The following is a 14,668-nucleotide window of genomic DNA, read 5'->3' on the forward strand; positions in this document are numbered from 1 at the left end:
TGTCACCTGTTTATTGTTCAATCAAACTATTATCACTTGTTAATTTATAGCCTTTGGCCTGGTCAAAATATAAACAGTAATGTCAATTATGCTGCTGGATAACTCTGACTAAATCAAAATCGGCCTATCACAAACTCGGACTAGAACCATCTTGGCCTCATTTATATATCTGACTTACCTTCTGAACGAGGATGAATATGTTTAGACATATATATACACAAATTAATAAGAAATGATAACAAGAGAACCAAAAAGAACAGTCTTGCAAGGGCTGTTGTCAGAACAGTACACTTTCAAGTCTAACTTTTTTTAAGTATAATTATTGTGATAATTTCACATTAAATAAAATGTTTTAACTTATTTGAACGATTTATTTCTAATAATTGAAAAGTAAAGACAATAAGATAATATACAATGAAATACAGACAATGTAAATCTGGAAAATATTGCTGGATCCGGAAGTGTTTTTTTTTTAATTTTGATTCTCAACTTTAACATCACTAATGCACATTAAAATGTGAAAAACATGACAATAAGATTAAATTTTATGTAATTTAATCGATTTTATTGTTTTATTGTGTAACATTACTGTTTTTCTTAAGGGTTAGTGGTCTTTTTGGGTGTTCGGTGGTGTGCGGTGGTGAAAAGACCGACCAATATTTATAATTTTTTATGCAGAATTATTATTGAAGAAACTCAGACTACAATTTTTGGGGGGAAAATTCCCTTATTAATGAATATCCCCAACTGGTTTATTCCTAATATTTCATTTTTTTTTCTCCATTCTTTATATTTTAACATCTCATTTTTCTCAATTCTTTATTTTTTGGTCAATATTTCTCTTAACAAATATTCATCATCTTTTTTGTCCATTATTCTCTATTCTATAAACGACCTCATAAACCCCTGTCAACACCCTCCTTCACTTTCCGTAATTTTGTTTGAAATATAAATAAAAATGCCTATATCGTTTTTCTACCTACAAATCCTTGGTCTTAAATATTAAAGTTAATTTCTCTGGCACTTCTTTTGGATCTGGAGGGGGGTCTTCATTTCTGTATTCTTTATTTTTCTATGCCATTTTTCTCCATTCTTTATATTTTAACACCTCATTTTTCTCAATTCTTTATTTTTTGGTCAATATTTCTCTAAACAAATGTTCATCATCTGTTTTGTCCATTATTCTCTATTCTATAAACGACCTCATAAACCCCTGTCAAAATTCTCCTTCACTTTCCATAATTTTGTTTGAAATATAAATAAAAATGCCTATATGTTTTTCTGCATAGCTTTTTTCAACTCGAAACTTCTCCGGTTATTCGTGTAGGCATTTTCGACTTTTGAATGTTTTACCTGGGATAAGTCCCCTGTTACCATTTCAGCATCGAATAAAATCGAATCCTTGATTAACAAAATTGAGAATGGAAATGGGGAATATGTCAAAGAGACAACAACCCGACCAAAGAACACACAACAGCGGAAGGCCACCAATGGGTCTTCAACGCAGCGAGAAAATTCCGCACCTGGAGGTGGTCCTCAGCTGGCCCCTAAATAAATTTGTGTACTAGTTCAGTGAAAATGGACGTCACCCTAAACTCCAAAACATATAAATGAACTAAAATTTAAAAAAATACAAGACTAACAAAAGCCAGAGGCTCCTGACTTGGGACAGGCGCAAAAATGCGGAGGGGTTAAACATGTTTTGTGAGATCTCAACCCTCCCCCTATACCTCTAGCCAATGTAGAATTAAAGAACCTTAGTGAGCGCACTCACATACCCCATGTCCCCACATTGTCATTGGAGAAATAAAATAAGTGTAAGAAAAAAAAATTGTATCAGAAAAAAAAATTGAATCATAATTTCCTGTCAATATGCACATCTACGTAGTATGTCCTTATTATCTACACAGTTTCATGAAATTCTGTTGTGTGGTTTGAGAGGAGTTGCGATTACAAAAGGTTGCAGTAGTATATTGGGCAAATAAGTTCAAAGGGGCGTAACTCCTGGAAAAAAAATTGAATCGCAATTTCCTGTCGATATGCACATCTAAGTAGTATGTCCTTATTATCTGAAAAGGTTTCATGAAATTCTGTTGTGTGGTTTGAGAGGAGTTGCGATGACAAACTGTTGCAGTAGAACATTAAAGTAAATAAGTTAAAAGGGGCGTAACTCCTAGAAAAAGAATTAAATCGTAATTTCCTGTCGATATGCACAACTACATAGTATGTCCTTATTATCTAAAAAGGTTTCGTGAAATTCTGTTGTGTGGTTTGAGAGGAGTTGCGATGACAAGAAACAGGACTGACGGACTGACGGACGGACGGACAGGTCAAAAACATTATACCCTCCGCAACTCGTTGCGTGGGGTATAATAAAGAAACATATAGCAATACGCACAGTAAAACTCAGTTTAAAAGAAGTCTGCTGTTTACATTGAGTGGTATTTATAGATTGTGTTTATTGCAAGCACATGGTCGAGCCTCGTTCTCGATTTCGATGGTAATCAGTTATATCGCGATGACGACTGGTTCCCTTTGATTAGAGAAGGGGAAAATAACGTAAATAATAAAATAGGGATACCTGTAAACGGATGAAAACTAGGTCGGCGACAAATTTGTAACTTGTTCTCATAGATGCAATAAGTTACAGGGTACAATTTCGCAAATGATTTCAGATGCTTCTGCACAAGTCTGATTAGGTTTAAACTAGACAGGGGCTTTGGGCTACCCCTTAACGTCGAAGACTGTTCCAATAAATTAAACGTAAAAACTGCTGTCTGGTGTAGATGTGTATTGATTTTATCTTCCGCGCAGGGCAGATCCGCGAGGTAGTGTTTGTGATACCATTTTCAAAATGAAGTTGAATTCATTTGAATTGTCGGTGAACATTCAGTCCATTTTTAATTCAAGCTGTAAGCTTGTCAAAATAGAAGTAACTAAAAATTTCAAAAGCATCTTCGCAGAATTAGTATTCAAACACTAGTACTACATTATCTATGAGTCGAACACACATCCTATAGTAAGACAGTCTGTCCAACTTCCGGTTATAGGCCTATGCCATAGGAAAGTCTATTGCTATAGCAAGCTATAGCAAACTTTCCAAAAACCATGATAAACCGCTAAAATGACTTACTCTAACAGCATTCAGGTTTAATGTTATAAACTGCTAAAATGACTTACTCTGTCAGCATTCAGGTTTAATGTTACTTAGTCGTATGAACGACTCCATTAACAAATCACGATCTTCTTTCTTCAAAAAATCTTTTGGTTCTGAATAATATATATAGCTTCTGGAATTTTCGTTCTCACTGTTGTTTTGTAATTCATCCATGTGGTCAAAATTGTATTCTAGAACAGTTAGAGTTACCTAAAAAAGTCCAACATAATGCAGTGAGAGAAATTTTTTTCACAGATCATTAAAATTTGTTTTAAAACTAATTTTGAAAATAAACAAGAGGCTCTCAAGAGCCTGAATCGCTCACCTGTATTTCAGAGGAGAAGATTTTTAAATGTTAGCAAACTTGATGAACAAATTGTGTTTAATTGTCTTTAAAGGGCAATAACTCCTTAAGGGATCAATTGACAATTTTGGTCATAATAACTTTTTTTTCTAATGATCTTACTTTGTTGAACATTATTGCTGCTCACAGTTTATATATATCTATAATAATATTCAAAATAATAACAAAAAACTGCAAAATTTTGTTAAAACTACCAATTCTGTGGCAGCAACCCAACAATGGGTTGTTAGATTCGTCTGATAATTTCAGGGCCTATAGATCTTGACCAATTAAACAATTTTACTCCTTGTCACATTTGCTCTAAAAGATTTAGTTTTTGATATATAAGCCAAAAACTGCATTTGACCCTTATGTTCTATTTTTAGCCATGGTGGCCATGTTTGTTGATGGATACAAACTTCGGATACAATTTATAAACAAGATACCCTAAGGAACATTTAGTTAAAGTTTGAAGGTAATTGGCCCAGTAGTTTCAGAGGAGAAGATTTTTAAATGTTAGCAAACTTGATGAACAAATTGTGTAAAATTGTCTTTAAAGGACAATAACTCCTTAAGGGGTCAATTGACAATTATGGTCATATTAACTTTTTTGTAGATCTTGCTTTGCTGAACATTATTGCTGCTTACAGTTTATATATATCTATAATAATATTCAAAATAATAAAAAAAAACTGCAAAATTTTGTTAAAACTACCAATTCGGTGGCAGCTACCCAACAATGGGTTGTTCGATTCGTTTGAAAATTTCAGAGCTGATAGACCTTGACCAATTGAACAATTTTACCCATGTCAGATTTGCTCTAAAAGCTTTAGTTTTTGAGATATAAGCCAAAAACTGCATTTGACCCCTATGTTCTATTTTTAGCCATGGCGGCCATGTTTGTCGATGGATCAAAACTTCGGATACAATTTATAAACTAGATACCCTAAGGAACATTTAGTTAAAGTTTGAAGGTATTTGGCCCACAAGTTTCAGAGGAGAAGATTTTTTAAATAGTTTATGACGACAGACGACGGACGCCAAGTGATGGCATAAGCTCACATGGGGCCCTTTGGGCCCCGGTGAGCTGAAAAGGCAAGAGGCCTGCACCTTGTGCCAGGCCAGACTGCTAATAATGAGGGCCGTTATATTCACATACTATTATTTTTTTTCTGATCATTTTTGCATATTACATGTTTAACTAAGCTGCAATAGCTGTAATGAGTTAGTAGTTCTTGTCATGCTGATCATTTTTGCGATTTAAGCATTTAACCTAGCTCCCATATCATGCATAGTTTCAAAGATAATGCAAAAAAACTGCAGTAATTGGAAACATAAGGGTCAAAAGAGGATATGTGTCACTAGCCTGAATCTATGTGCATTTACAAAATTGGTCACTCTCTGAAATTACAGACTGGACAAGAATCTCATAACTGGTTTCTGTATTAAGTTTCTCTCTATGTAATGTAGTTTTTGCACAAAATTCCAAAAAAAAATAATGGATATTACAAAATGGTAAAAAAAATCGTCAATTATAGGCAATCTCTCCTATAACGAGTTGTCCGTCAGTTTTGTTGTAAATGAAAAGTAGGTAGATCTAAAAATTCTGCCCAATGTCAGATTTCCTCTATTGAAAAGTTAAGATAAAACTTGCATTTTACCCTTATGTTCTATTTCTAGCCATATCTGCCCATGTTGGTTAGTAGGTGGGATCTCAGGACATATTTCTAAACTAGATACCCCAATAATTTTATCGGACAACCCCAATAATTTTATTGGACATGTTCGGTTTCAATTAGCCAAGAAATATCACATAGACATTGATGGATTCATTAATAAAACATTAAAATTAAATAAATTGCTTCGCCTAGCACAGCTGGATACTACCGCAGAGGTTTAACAGTTGGGGCAAAAATGGACACAATATTCGCGCTTGATACAGGACTGAATTTGGATTGTAATTAAATATTTGACACATAATAGGTTTCTGACACAAAATAACTGTAGTCAAAGAACTTAGAATTGGTTATATGATTGGAATTTATATTCAATTTTTTGCTTCTGTGCAATTCACTATTTTTTTGCCAATTGACCCCCCCCCCCCTTTTTTTTGCAAAAAAAAAAAATATTTGAAGAAATTTCCTTTTAAATTTCTGAAATCTTGAGAAAAAATTGTCCCCACCCCTCTTAATTTTTTTTAACCCCCCCCCAAATTTTTTTAAAACCTTTCCCCCCCTCCCCCCTTTTTCCAAAAAAATATTCTTTCCCTCAAGATATGGTCATAATCTCAATTCAAATTTCCAACGGAGTTTGCAACCAGCAACCATAAAAACCCATTTAAATACATCATAAAAGTATTAAAATAGAAAATGACATACATAATCATGGCTAAATTTAATATACCTTCATCATTTTCATCAGCATTTAATAGTAACTTCTAAAAATAAATTAACAGCTAATCACCTCAAGCCATTACAACATTTCTTTATAACAAAACCAGTGTAGGGAGGTAACTCTTAATGCCAAAAAAACCAAAACAAATGATAATGATCACAAATAAACAAATTTATTACCACTGAACCCTTTGATATACACTATTATTATATTATATATACTTTCATCACAGTATTTGATGTTTCTAGAAACAGCTAAAAAATAATTCATACTAGAACTAGCAGACAACTTTACTTAATTTAAAAGCAATGTAAGGGAGGTAATTCAAATATAACATTGTAAATTTAATGTTAATTAAATCAAACAAAACAAATTTTATAGCCTTAGGACCAAAATTTGGACCAATTAGAATATGGGACCAACAACAAAATACACAGTTAAAATCAGCATATGAAAAAAATTGTAACACTAATAGCACGAAAAATTGTAATACTTATAGCAAAAAGTCCCAACATAATGAATCAAAGCTTCCTCAAAATCAATAAAGAGCAGTAATCCCAAAATATTGTTCTCTTCTATATACTGTAAAATATCAAAATCAATCAAATGTTATCCCTTATATAATGCTTAATGGTCCAATATCTATTTCATAAAAATCCAAAGACCAATACTTAAGTAATTGTCAATTAACCAGGAAACCCTTGTTTTTCCCCCTTTTTTGCCCCTAATTCCTAAATGGTTTGAGCCATAAGCCCCCAAAGCCAATCCTAACCATCTCTTTGTAATATGGAAACTTGTGGTACAATTTCATAGAGATCCATACACTGTTCCACCAGTTATTGTCTGGAAACTAGAAAAATGCTTAGTTGGGCCCCTTTTTGGCCCCTAATTCCTAAACTGTTGGGACCATAACCCCCAAAATCAATCCCAACCTTCCTTTTGTGGTTTCATACCTTGTGTTTAAACTTCATAAATTTCTATTTACTTATACCAAAGTTATTGTTCGGAAACCAAATGCCTTCGGAAGACGCTGACGCCGCCGACGTGATACCAATATACGACTACAAAATTTTTGCGGTCGTATAAAAAATTACCTTTGTTTAGCTATTTGCACCTGTACAGGTAATAAATGACCAAAGGCACACACAAAAGTAAAATAAATAAACAATACAGAATCCAACAATAATTTTTTATTTAACTTTTATTGATGAATAAGATATATATCAATTGAATTCTAGTCAAATCGGCACCTGGTTAAATCAGCACCTGGTCAAATCTGCACCTGGTTCAGTATAGTCAAATTGGCACCTAGTTAAATTGGCATCTGGTTAAATTGGGAACCTATGTAGCCATTTCAACACCCATATTAAATATGTTGAATATATATGTTTTCAGTATTTTAAGATTAAAATTAAAAAGGTGATGTCCACAAATATTGACTTATTAACACTTTTTGGGGGTTTCTGTATGTTTTTTTTCCATGTCAACCAAGGATTTGTAATCTTACTATAAAAATCCTTGAGTCAACTTAATGTGTATTCAAGTCCCTAGCAATATGGCCATAGATTCCATATTTGAAGCATTTTGGATTTCTTGGCAGACCCTTGTATTTTATAGAAACTAGTTGACCTTGCAAGAAGATTTTACAGGGAATTGATTTATCTATATATAAAAAAAAGATTTGGTATGATTGCCAATGAGACAATTCTTCACAAGAGACCAAATGACACAGAAATTAACAACTAAAGGTCACCGTAGTTTCCATGCGAACAGTTCTTACTCCAGATTGAATTGTAGGGAAGGCTTAAGCTTTAAAAGTTGAAGAAAAATTTTATTATCTTGCCATATTGTTGAAATTTTCTAATTTTCTCATGATTAAACAACAGCTTGGGCAATGGCTTCATTGTTTTTTATTTAAGTTTTTGAAGATAAAACACCAATAACGTGTTAATTATTTAATCTGGGACTATTATACTAACAATAGTCCCAGATTTAATTGATAAAAGTTATTAATCAATTTATTGAAAAGAAAACTAATCATTTTGCTAATCAAAACATGAGTCATATAACATGTATAATGTTGAGAAAACTTCAAACAATTAACTTATGTATTCTAACTTAATAAATATGATGATTTTTAACGATGTAATGAATGATAAAATCCAACCCCAAAATTTTGAATTATTTATACATATAGATAATATATCAAATATTATTGGATGTCGAATTGACCAACTAAATGCCGAATTGACTTCAAACAGGTGCAGATTTGACTTGTACCCTAGCAATTATAAGTAAACATGTTTAATATCATTAGTGATTAAAAAAGAAATGAATGCAGCAGTCTAAGGGTTAATATTCTTCCCATGGAAAGGAAAATTACAAATGGCATACCACATGAGTATGAAATGGTCCTAGGCCATGTAAGACTAAAAGTAGTTTAGTGCAAAAAAAATTTTCTTTTTGTCATTTATATGCTAAGGTGACATGATACAAGAAGTCTGAGTGCAATAGGACTCTGTCATTCATTTTTTTTTCAGACTGTATTGTCTGATGCAATGTATTTTTACTTTCAGTGGAAAACTTGCATGTAATTCTAATCTCAATAGGCATATATATTTGAACTACTTAACTATCCTACAGAAGAAAAAAGGTGTTATCTGAAAGGAAACAGGTACAACAATCATTGTAAAGGTCTTAATTTTATTATAGATTAAGTGAACTATTTATAATGGACTTCAACTTTTATGTACATATCTCCTCACATTTCCGAATTCCTTCAAACAGGCTGTAAGACCAGGACCATAAATACAACACATTTTGCATATTTTTCTGTGATAATCTACTTTTTTTCTAGATTCAGGATTCACATATCATCATAGAAACTTGAAATAAGCCTAGAAACACACATTTCAAAACATGAAAACTTGTCAGATTGGAAGTCAGCTAGCTCCTCAGGCATAGAGATGGAAATGGCTTAATATGCTTATTTCAGCCACATATTAAATGCTAAAATTGGACATTTTTACAGAATTTCTATCAAATAAAGATGAAAATCCTTTAATTTTTTTCAGTTAGACATGTTGATACCCTCAAATCATTCAGGGAAGTTGCCAAAGTACCGAATCTTCATTTACTGAATTCATCTCCTAGGCCTGAGAACACAGACATTTTGTAGTGCATTTCTTTAAGACAAAAAACGCAAATTTAAAAATTTATACCGATTCTATCCAAAAAAACTACTTTGGGACAAATTATATAATCAAAGCACTGTAAGCGATGTAGGCAGTTAACCAAAAACCAAGGCAAACGTAATATGAAAACTGTGGCAGTGTTGCTTCAATTTTTTTTTTAAGATTTGAAAGAACAAACATTAAACATTCGTACATTGTACATTTATGTTTATCTAATGAATTGATTATTAAGGCAAATTAATTAATATGTCATCGAAGTTTTCAAAAGCAATGCATATCTATCAATGTAAATGACCCCTATCTTCACCCCAAGTCCATGATGTCACTCCATACCAAGTTTGGAATAAAATGACAGGTGATTGATATAAAACAGTTGGTCAAACATTCTTGGGCTTTACACTGCTTGAAAGATTTATATGTTTTCTTTAAAATGAGCCATAAATAAAAATTATCATAGGCCCAGAAATAATTCAAAAAATAAATAGTGTAAATTCAATTAACTTAAGACTCATTTTTTGCATCAATAAAATTTTATAATAAACAAGAAATAATTGTAACAGGATGCCGTCTCCCAAACAAAGCTCCCATAATTCGTCATTCCCATGGTCGCCTGACATTGGGCAAAGTACAGTACATATTGGTTTGGTCTAGTAAAGTGAAATGCATATGTGACGCCTATGGGATTGACCCTGTATGTCAGTCAAATCTTTTTGAAATGACGAACAGGAATAAATATGGTTTAGGAGTGGGTATCTCGACCGTTTACAAGTTCTCAAACAGGAGGGGTGGGGTGACCCAAGGGACTCCCCCTATATTTCATTTGATTTGTTTTATTGTTCCATACATGAATATATATGGTTAAGGGGTAAGGGGTGAGGTGACCCCAGGGACTCCCCATATATTTCATTTGATTTGTTATATTGTCCCAATACATGAATATATATGGTTTAGGGGTGGGGATCTCGACCGTTTACAAGTTCTCAAACAGTAGGGGGTGGGGTGACCCCAGGGACTCCCCATGTATTTCATTTGATTTGTTAAATTGTCCTATACATGAATAAATATGGTTTAGGGATGGGGATCTCTACCTTTTACAAGTTCTCAAACAGGAGGGGTGGGGTGACCCCAAGGACTCCCCCTATGTTTCATTTGATTTGTTTTATTGTCCAATACATGAATATATATGGTTTAGGGGTGGGGATCTCGACCGTTTACAAGTTCTCAAATAGGAGGGGTGAGGTGACCCCAGGGACTCCCCCTATATTTCATTTGATTTGTTTTATTGTCCAATACATAAATATGTATGGTTTAAGGGTGGGGATCTCGACCATTTCCAAGTTCTCAAACAGGAGGGGGTGGGGTTACCCCCAGGGACTCCCCATATATTTCATTTGATTTGTTATATTGTCCCAATACATGAATATATATGGTTTAGGGGTGGGGATCTCGACCGTTTACAAGTTCTCAAAGAGAAGGGGGTGGGTGACACCGGGTACTCCCCCAAATTATTTTCATTTGATTTGTTTTATTGTCTCATACAAGTATATATATGGTTTAGGGTGGGGGATTGCGACCGTTTACAAGATAAAAGCACATTTTCAAATTGAAGGGGGTTGGGATGACCCCCAGTGACTCACCCTATATTTTATTTGATTTGTTTTATTGTCCTTTACTCATTACTGAAGACCGTGTGTGTCTATCACTTACTGTTTTCGAGAAATAGTCATTTGAAAATTTAAAAAATAAAACCCCATAGGGTTCTACAGTAAACCCATCCCTTCTTTAGGCCCTCAAAATACCCCTAAATAGACCCCAATGCACAAACAAAGGATTGATGGCTCCGCTAGACATGTTAGTCTAACATTTTATGAAACCCTAACTAAATCTGACAAGCGGTCCGAGTTGTCTTCTTAGACGGTTCAAGTGGATTTGGTCCGACTTGTCTCAGGGACGAGTTGTCCACATTACTTAAATGTTGCTTAGTCTTTAGTTTTCTATGTTGTGTCATCTGTACTGTTATTTGTCTGTTTGTCTTTTTATTTTTGGCCATGGCGTTGTCAGTTTGTTTTCGATCTATGAGTTTGACTGTCCCTCTGGTATCGTTCGTCCCTCTTTTAAAACATCCCATCGACGTCGATTTCTGGATCTGTTTCATGACCTCGTTTCATTCATAAAACAACAACCTTATTTGGCAAGATAAGTTGTAAAATTATCCCATCGACGTCGATTTCCGGATCTGTTTCATGACCTTGTTCATTCATAAAACAACAACCTTATTTGGCAAGATAAGTTGTAAAATTACCGCCAACTTAGATATATAACTTTATTTCCTCTATCATAGAGATTTGTTGTACATGAACAATATTCCTGCGCATTTTGCCATTTGGGAAATATAAACGACTTGTAATTACAGATTTTCGGCGATGAAATATTTCATACAATTGTTCTTTGACATCTTAGCCAAAAGCACAGGGGATAATAAACTACGTACGGATTTCGTTTGAGCACTATTTCCTATGTGCAAATTCAAATATTATGGGTCGTTCGACGATCATTTGAGGTTATTCTGGTTATATTTTTTGTATTCCAGAATTAAAAGTATGAAAAAAATGTCCAATTAGTTATAAATAACATACCAGCCTGCTAGATTATAACAATGGCACTTTTTTCGGCATTCGTTGGGAAGAACACAAATCTAGGGTGCTAGCATAAGGCAGCTTAACTGCCTAAAAATTATAGAAAAGTCTATAGGCTCTTACTCAAAATATGGATACTTTTATGTTAAAGGGGTCTGTAATTCAGTTTGATAGCTTCAGACATACTAGTTTTTGACCTTTTAAAACTGGATAAAATCACTACTTTACCTAACCATTCATGCCCCAATTTTTTTTACATGTAATTTCTTCCCCCTACTTAATTACTACTTTATGCATAAAATATAAAAAAAATAAATTAGGAAGGTGTTTGAAAAAAATTTGAAAGTTATATACTGTCTACACTAGGGACTTTACTTGTAGACAACGAAAATCAAAGGACGGTAACTGTGTCCCTGGACCAATAGGTGCAGCTCAATATTCTGAAATTTTTTGCCCAGAACAGATTTTCTCTATTTATATCAGTTTTTGAAATAATAGGCAAAACTTTTTTAACATTTTACCCCTCCGTTCTATTTTAAGCCATGTGTGCCATTTTGGTTATAAAATCATGCCAATAATTACTGTTTTCAATACAATGATAATATTCCTTATGGCTGGACATTGCAAATGCATATAGAAATAATGAAAACTAACAAAATTACTTACTCGAGTTCCTATCACTATCATTCCTGGATGCAGTCTACAGCGCTTTTTTTTACTAGCAAATCTGCCTCCATATGCTCTAGCATGTACTAAAAGTTCTCCACCATGTTGTCCTAGAACAGCCTGAGGAATTCTTCTATAAATAGCTGGTTCTTCATGTACTGATTTTTCAGAGCATGAACTTGCAGTTTCTAAATCTGCTCCCCTTATTGGTCTTGTCTTCATGTGGGTTTTCAAATGACTGCTCTCATTTACACCTCCACATAAGTTTTTCACCTGATCAAATTAAAAATAATTTCCTCTGTAATTATTATAGTCAATTACATGGTCTGTCTAAGGGTTGGTCATCCAATCATAGTTTCAATGTCTGGGGGTACTAAATTTAAGCAAATCTGATAAAAAATTGAAATATTCATTTGTGCCATTTTTAAATAACTGAGTTAGATTGCACCCAGTTTCTATAAATTGCCATAACATAGGTTAATCTGCCCAAGACAGGAGAATAATGGAGTTCAATGAGTGTATAGGTATGTTACTTACTAAAAGAGCTCATTAATGAAAACACCTTTGCATGCAAAAACATAATTCCCACACTGAGGAAGTACATTATTATTATTATTATTAACTCTTTTATGGAATTTCTTTAAAACTAGTATGCAGACACTAACATGTCTCAACATGTTTACTGATCATGTTGAATGTTGAAAATCTTTAAGATACATGTTTTACTACAAGTAACACATTCACTTTTTTCAATAAACCATGTTAATGAGGCAAGGTTCAGATAAACCCTGCTAAGCAGACAAGAACACTTAACAATCATTCTATTTTTTTTTTTGCATATAGTTTTGCGTATAGCATTTAAGAAATGAACCAAACCACAAAAACTTAACATTGACCAATGACCCATGAAAATGAGGTCAAGGTCAGATGAACCTTACCAGATGCACATATATGCATATAGATCTAACAATCGATCATCCCATAATAGAAAAGAAAAGATATGGCATATCCATCCATGACACATATAAAGTAATTGCACAGCAAAAATAAGGAAAAAGTAAAGGGACAGCTCTTTTATTTCACAGTTGCCATCAGATGAACCCTGCCAGATGAACCTTTGAAAGTAATCAATGTAATTGTGACTTCTAGTTTTCAAATTTCAGTAAACATATTTTAAAAGGCTGTCAATGTTCCTGTATACATAACAATTTTTCAAGAATTAAATGTAATCTCTACCAGCTTGATTTGATTGTGCTTGGTATACGTATGAGCAATAAATCTCGGTTGAATGCAAGTCCTTAATTCTGGCACCATGTAATGTTTTTTTTTTTTCAGTTACCTTAAACAGTATCATGTGATAAAGATACATCTAACTACTGATTATGGAAAAACTTATTTCTTATCACTGCACCTTGAACTGAAGCTAATAAATATTTAACAATAAACCTCAAATTATCTTTTTCGGTCTCCTTTTTGCCATATTTGCCAACACCACTAATTTATGTGGTAGACAAGTTTTTCCTACTGCATTCTTGAATTGATTGCCAAAGAAAACATTAGATCTCTGTTTTTGGGGGAAATGTATTGACAGGAAGTGGAACAAACATTCCTAGATTAAAAGTTGACTGTTGTCAGGAGATAAACTTTGACCTGCCGATTAATTCTACCCATGTCAAATTTCCTTTCGATTTTGAACTATAAGCCAATAAAATGCTTCACCGAACGCAGCCTGATACGACCGCAGTTGGACACAATATTCAGCTTGATACTGTCTGAACTTGGATTGTGATCAAATTTTTGACATAATATAGGTTTCTGACACAAAATAAATGTGTTGAAAGATCTTAAAAATTTGAAATGGGTTAAAATATTTGTATTAATTTTCAATTGAGGATTTCTTGCTATTGCGCACTACTGTGATATGGTGCAATACTGTGATCTTGTTCAATATTGTGCTACCGCCCAATACTGTGCTATTGCGCAATACTGTTCCATAGAAGATTTCTTGCTATTGCGCAATACTGTTCCATAGAAGATTTCTTGCTATTGCGCAATACTGTGCAATTGAAGATTTCTTGTTATTGCGCACCACTGTGCAATTTGATATTTCTTGCTATTGCGCCATACTGTGCAATTGAAGATTTCTTGCTATTACCCAATATTGTGCTATTGGGCAATTACTGTTCAATTGGATATTTCTTGCTATTGAGCAATACTGTACAATTGAAGATTTCTTGCTATTGCACAATACTGAGCAATTGAAGATTTCTTGCTACTG

The 14,668-nt window shown here is 33.5% G+C and overlaps 1 protein-coding gene and 1 long non-coding RNA gene across 4 annotated transcripts in view; one reads left to right on the top strand and one right to left on the bottom strand.

Moving 5' to 3' along the window:
- The window catches only part of LOC127704322 (uncharacterized), a 162,137-nt gene that overhangs the window by 79,617 nt on the left and 67,852 nt on the right, over nucleotides 1-14,668 (top strand). The gene's annotated exons all lie outside the window — the stretch shown is intronic.
- LOC127704282 (uncharacterized) overlaps nucleotides 1-14,668 on the bottom strand; it is a 47,943-nt gene that overhangs the window by 5,174 nt on the left and 28,101 nt on the right. For all 3 annotated transcript variants that reach the window (XR_007983208.1, XR_007983209.1, XM_052208289.1), the window contains exons 4-5: nucleotides 12,391-12,663; nucleotides 3,181-3,367 (exon numbers count right to left, since the gene is read on the bottom strand). Coding sequence is in view for 1 of the 3 variants with exons in the window: in XM_052208289.1 (XP_052064249.1) it covers nucleotides 3,185-3,367; nucleotides 12,391-12,663 (456 nt within the window). In the remaining 2 variants the exon portion in view is untranslated. The remainder of the gene's footprint in view (nucleotides 1-3,180; nucleotides 3,368-12,390; nucleotides 12,664-14,668) is intronic.

Source organism: Mytilus californianus, unplaced genomic scaffold (assembly GCF_021869535.1).
Source record: "Mytilus californianus isolate M0D057914Y unplaced genomic scaffold, xbMytCali1.0.p SCAF_6, whole genome shotgun sequence".
NCBI lineage: Eukaryota > Metazoa > Mollusca > Bivalvia > Mytilida > Mytilidae > Mytilus > Mytilus californianus.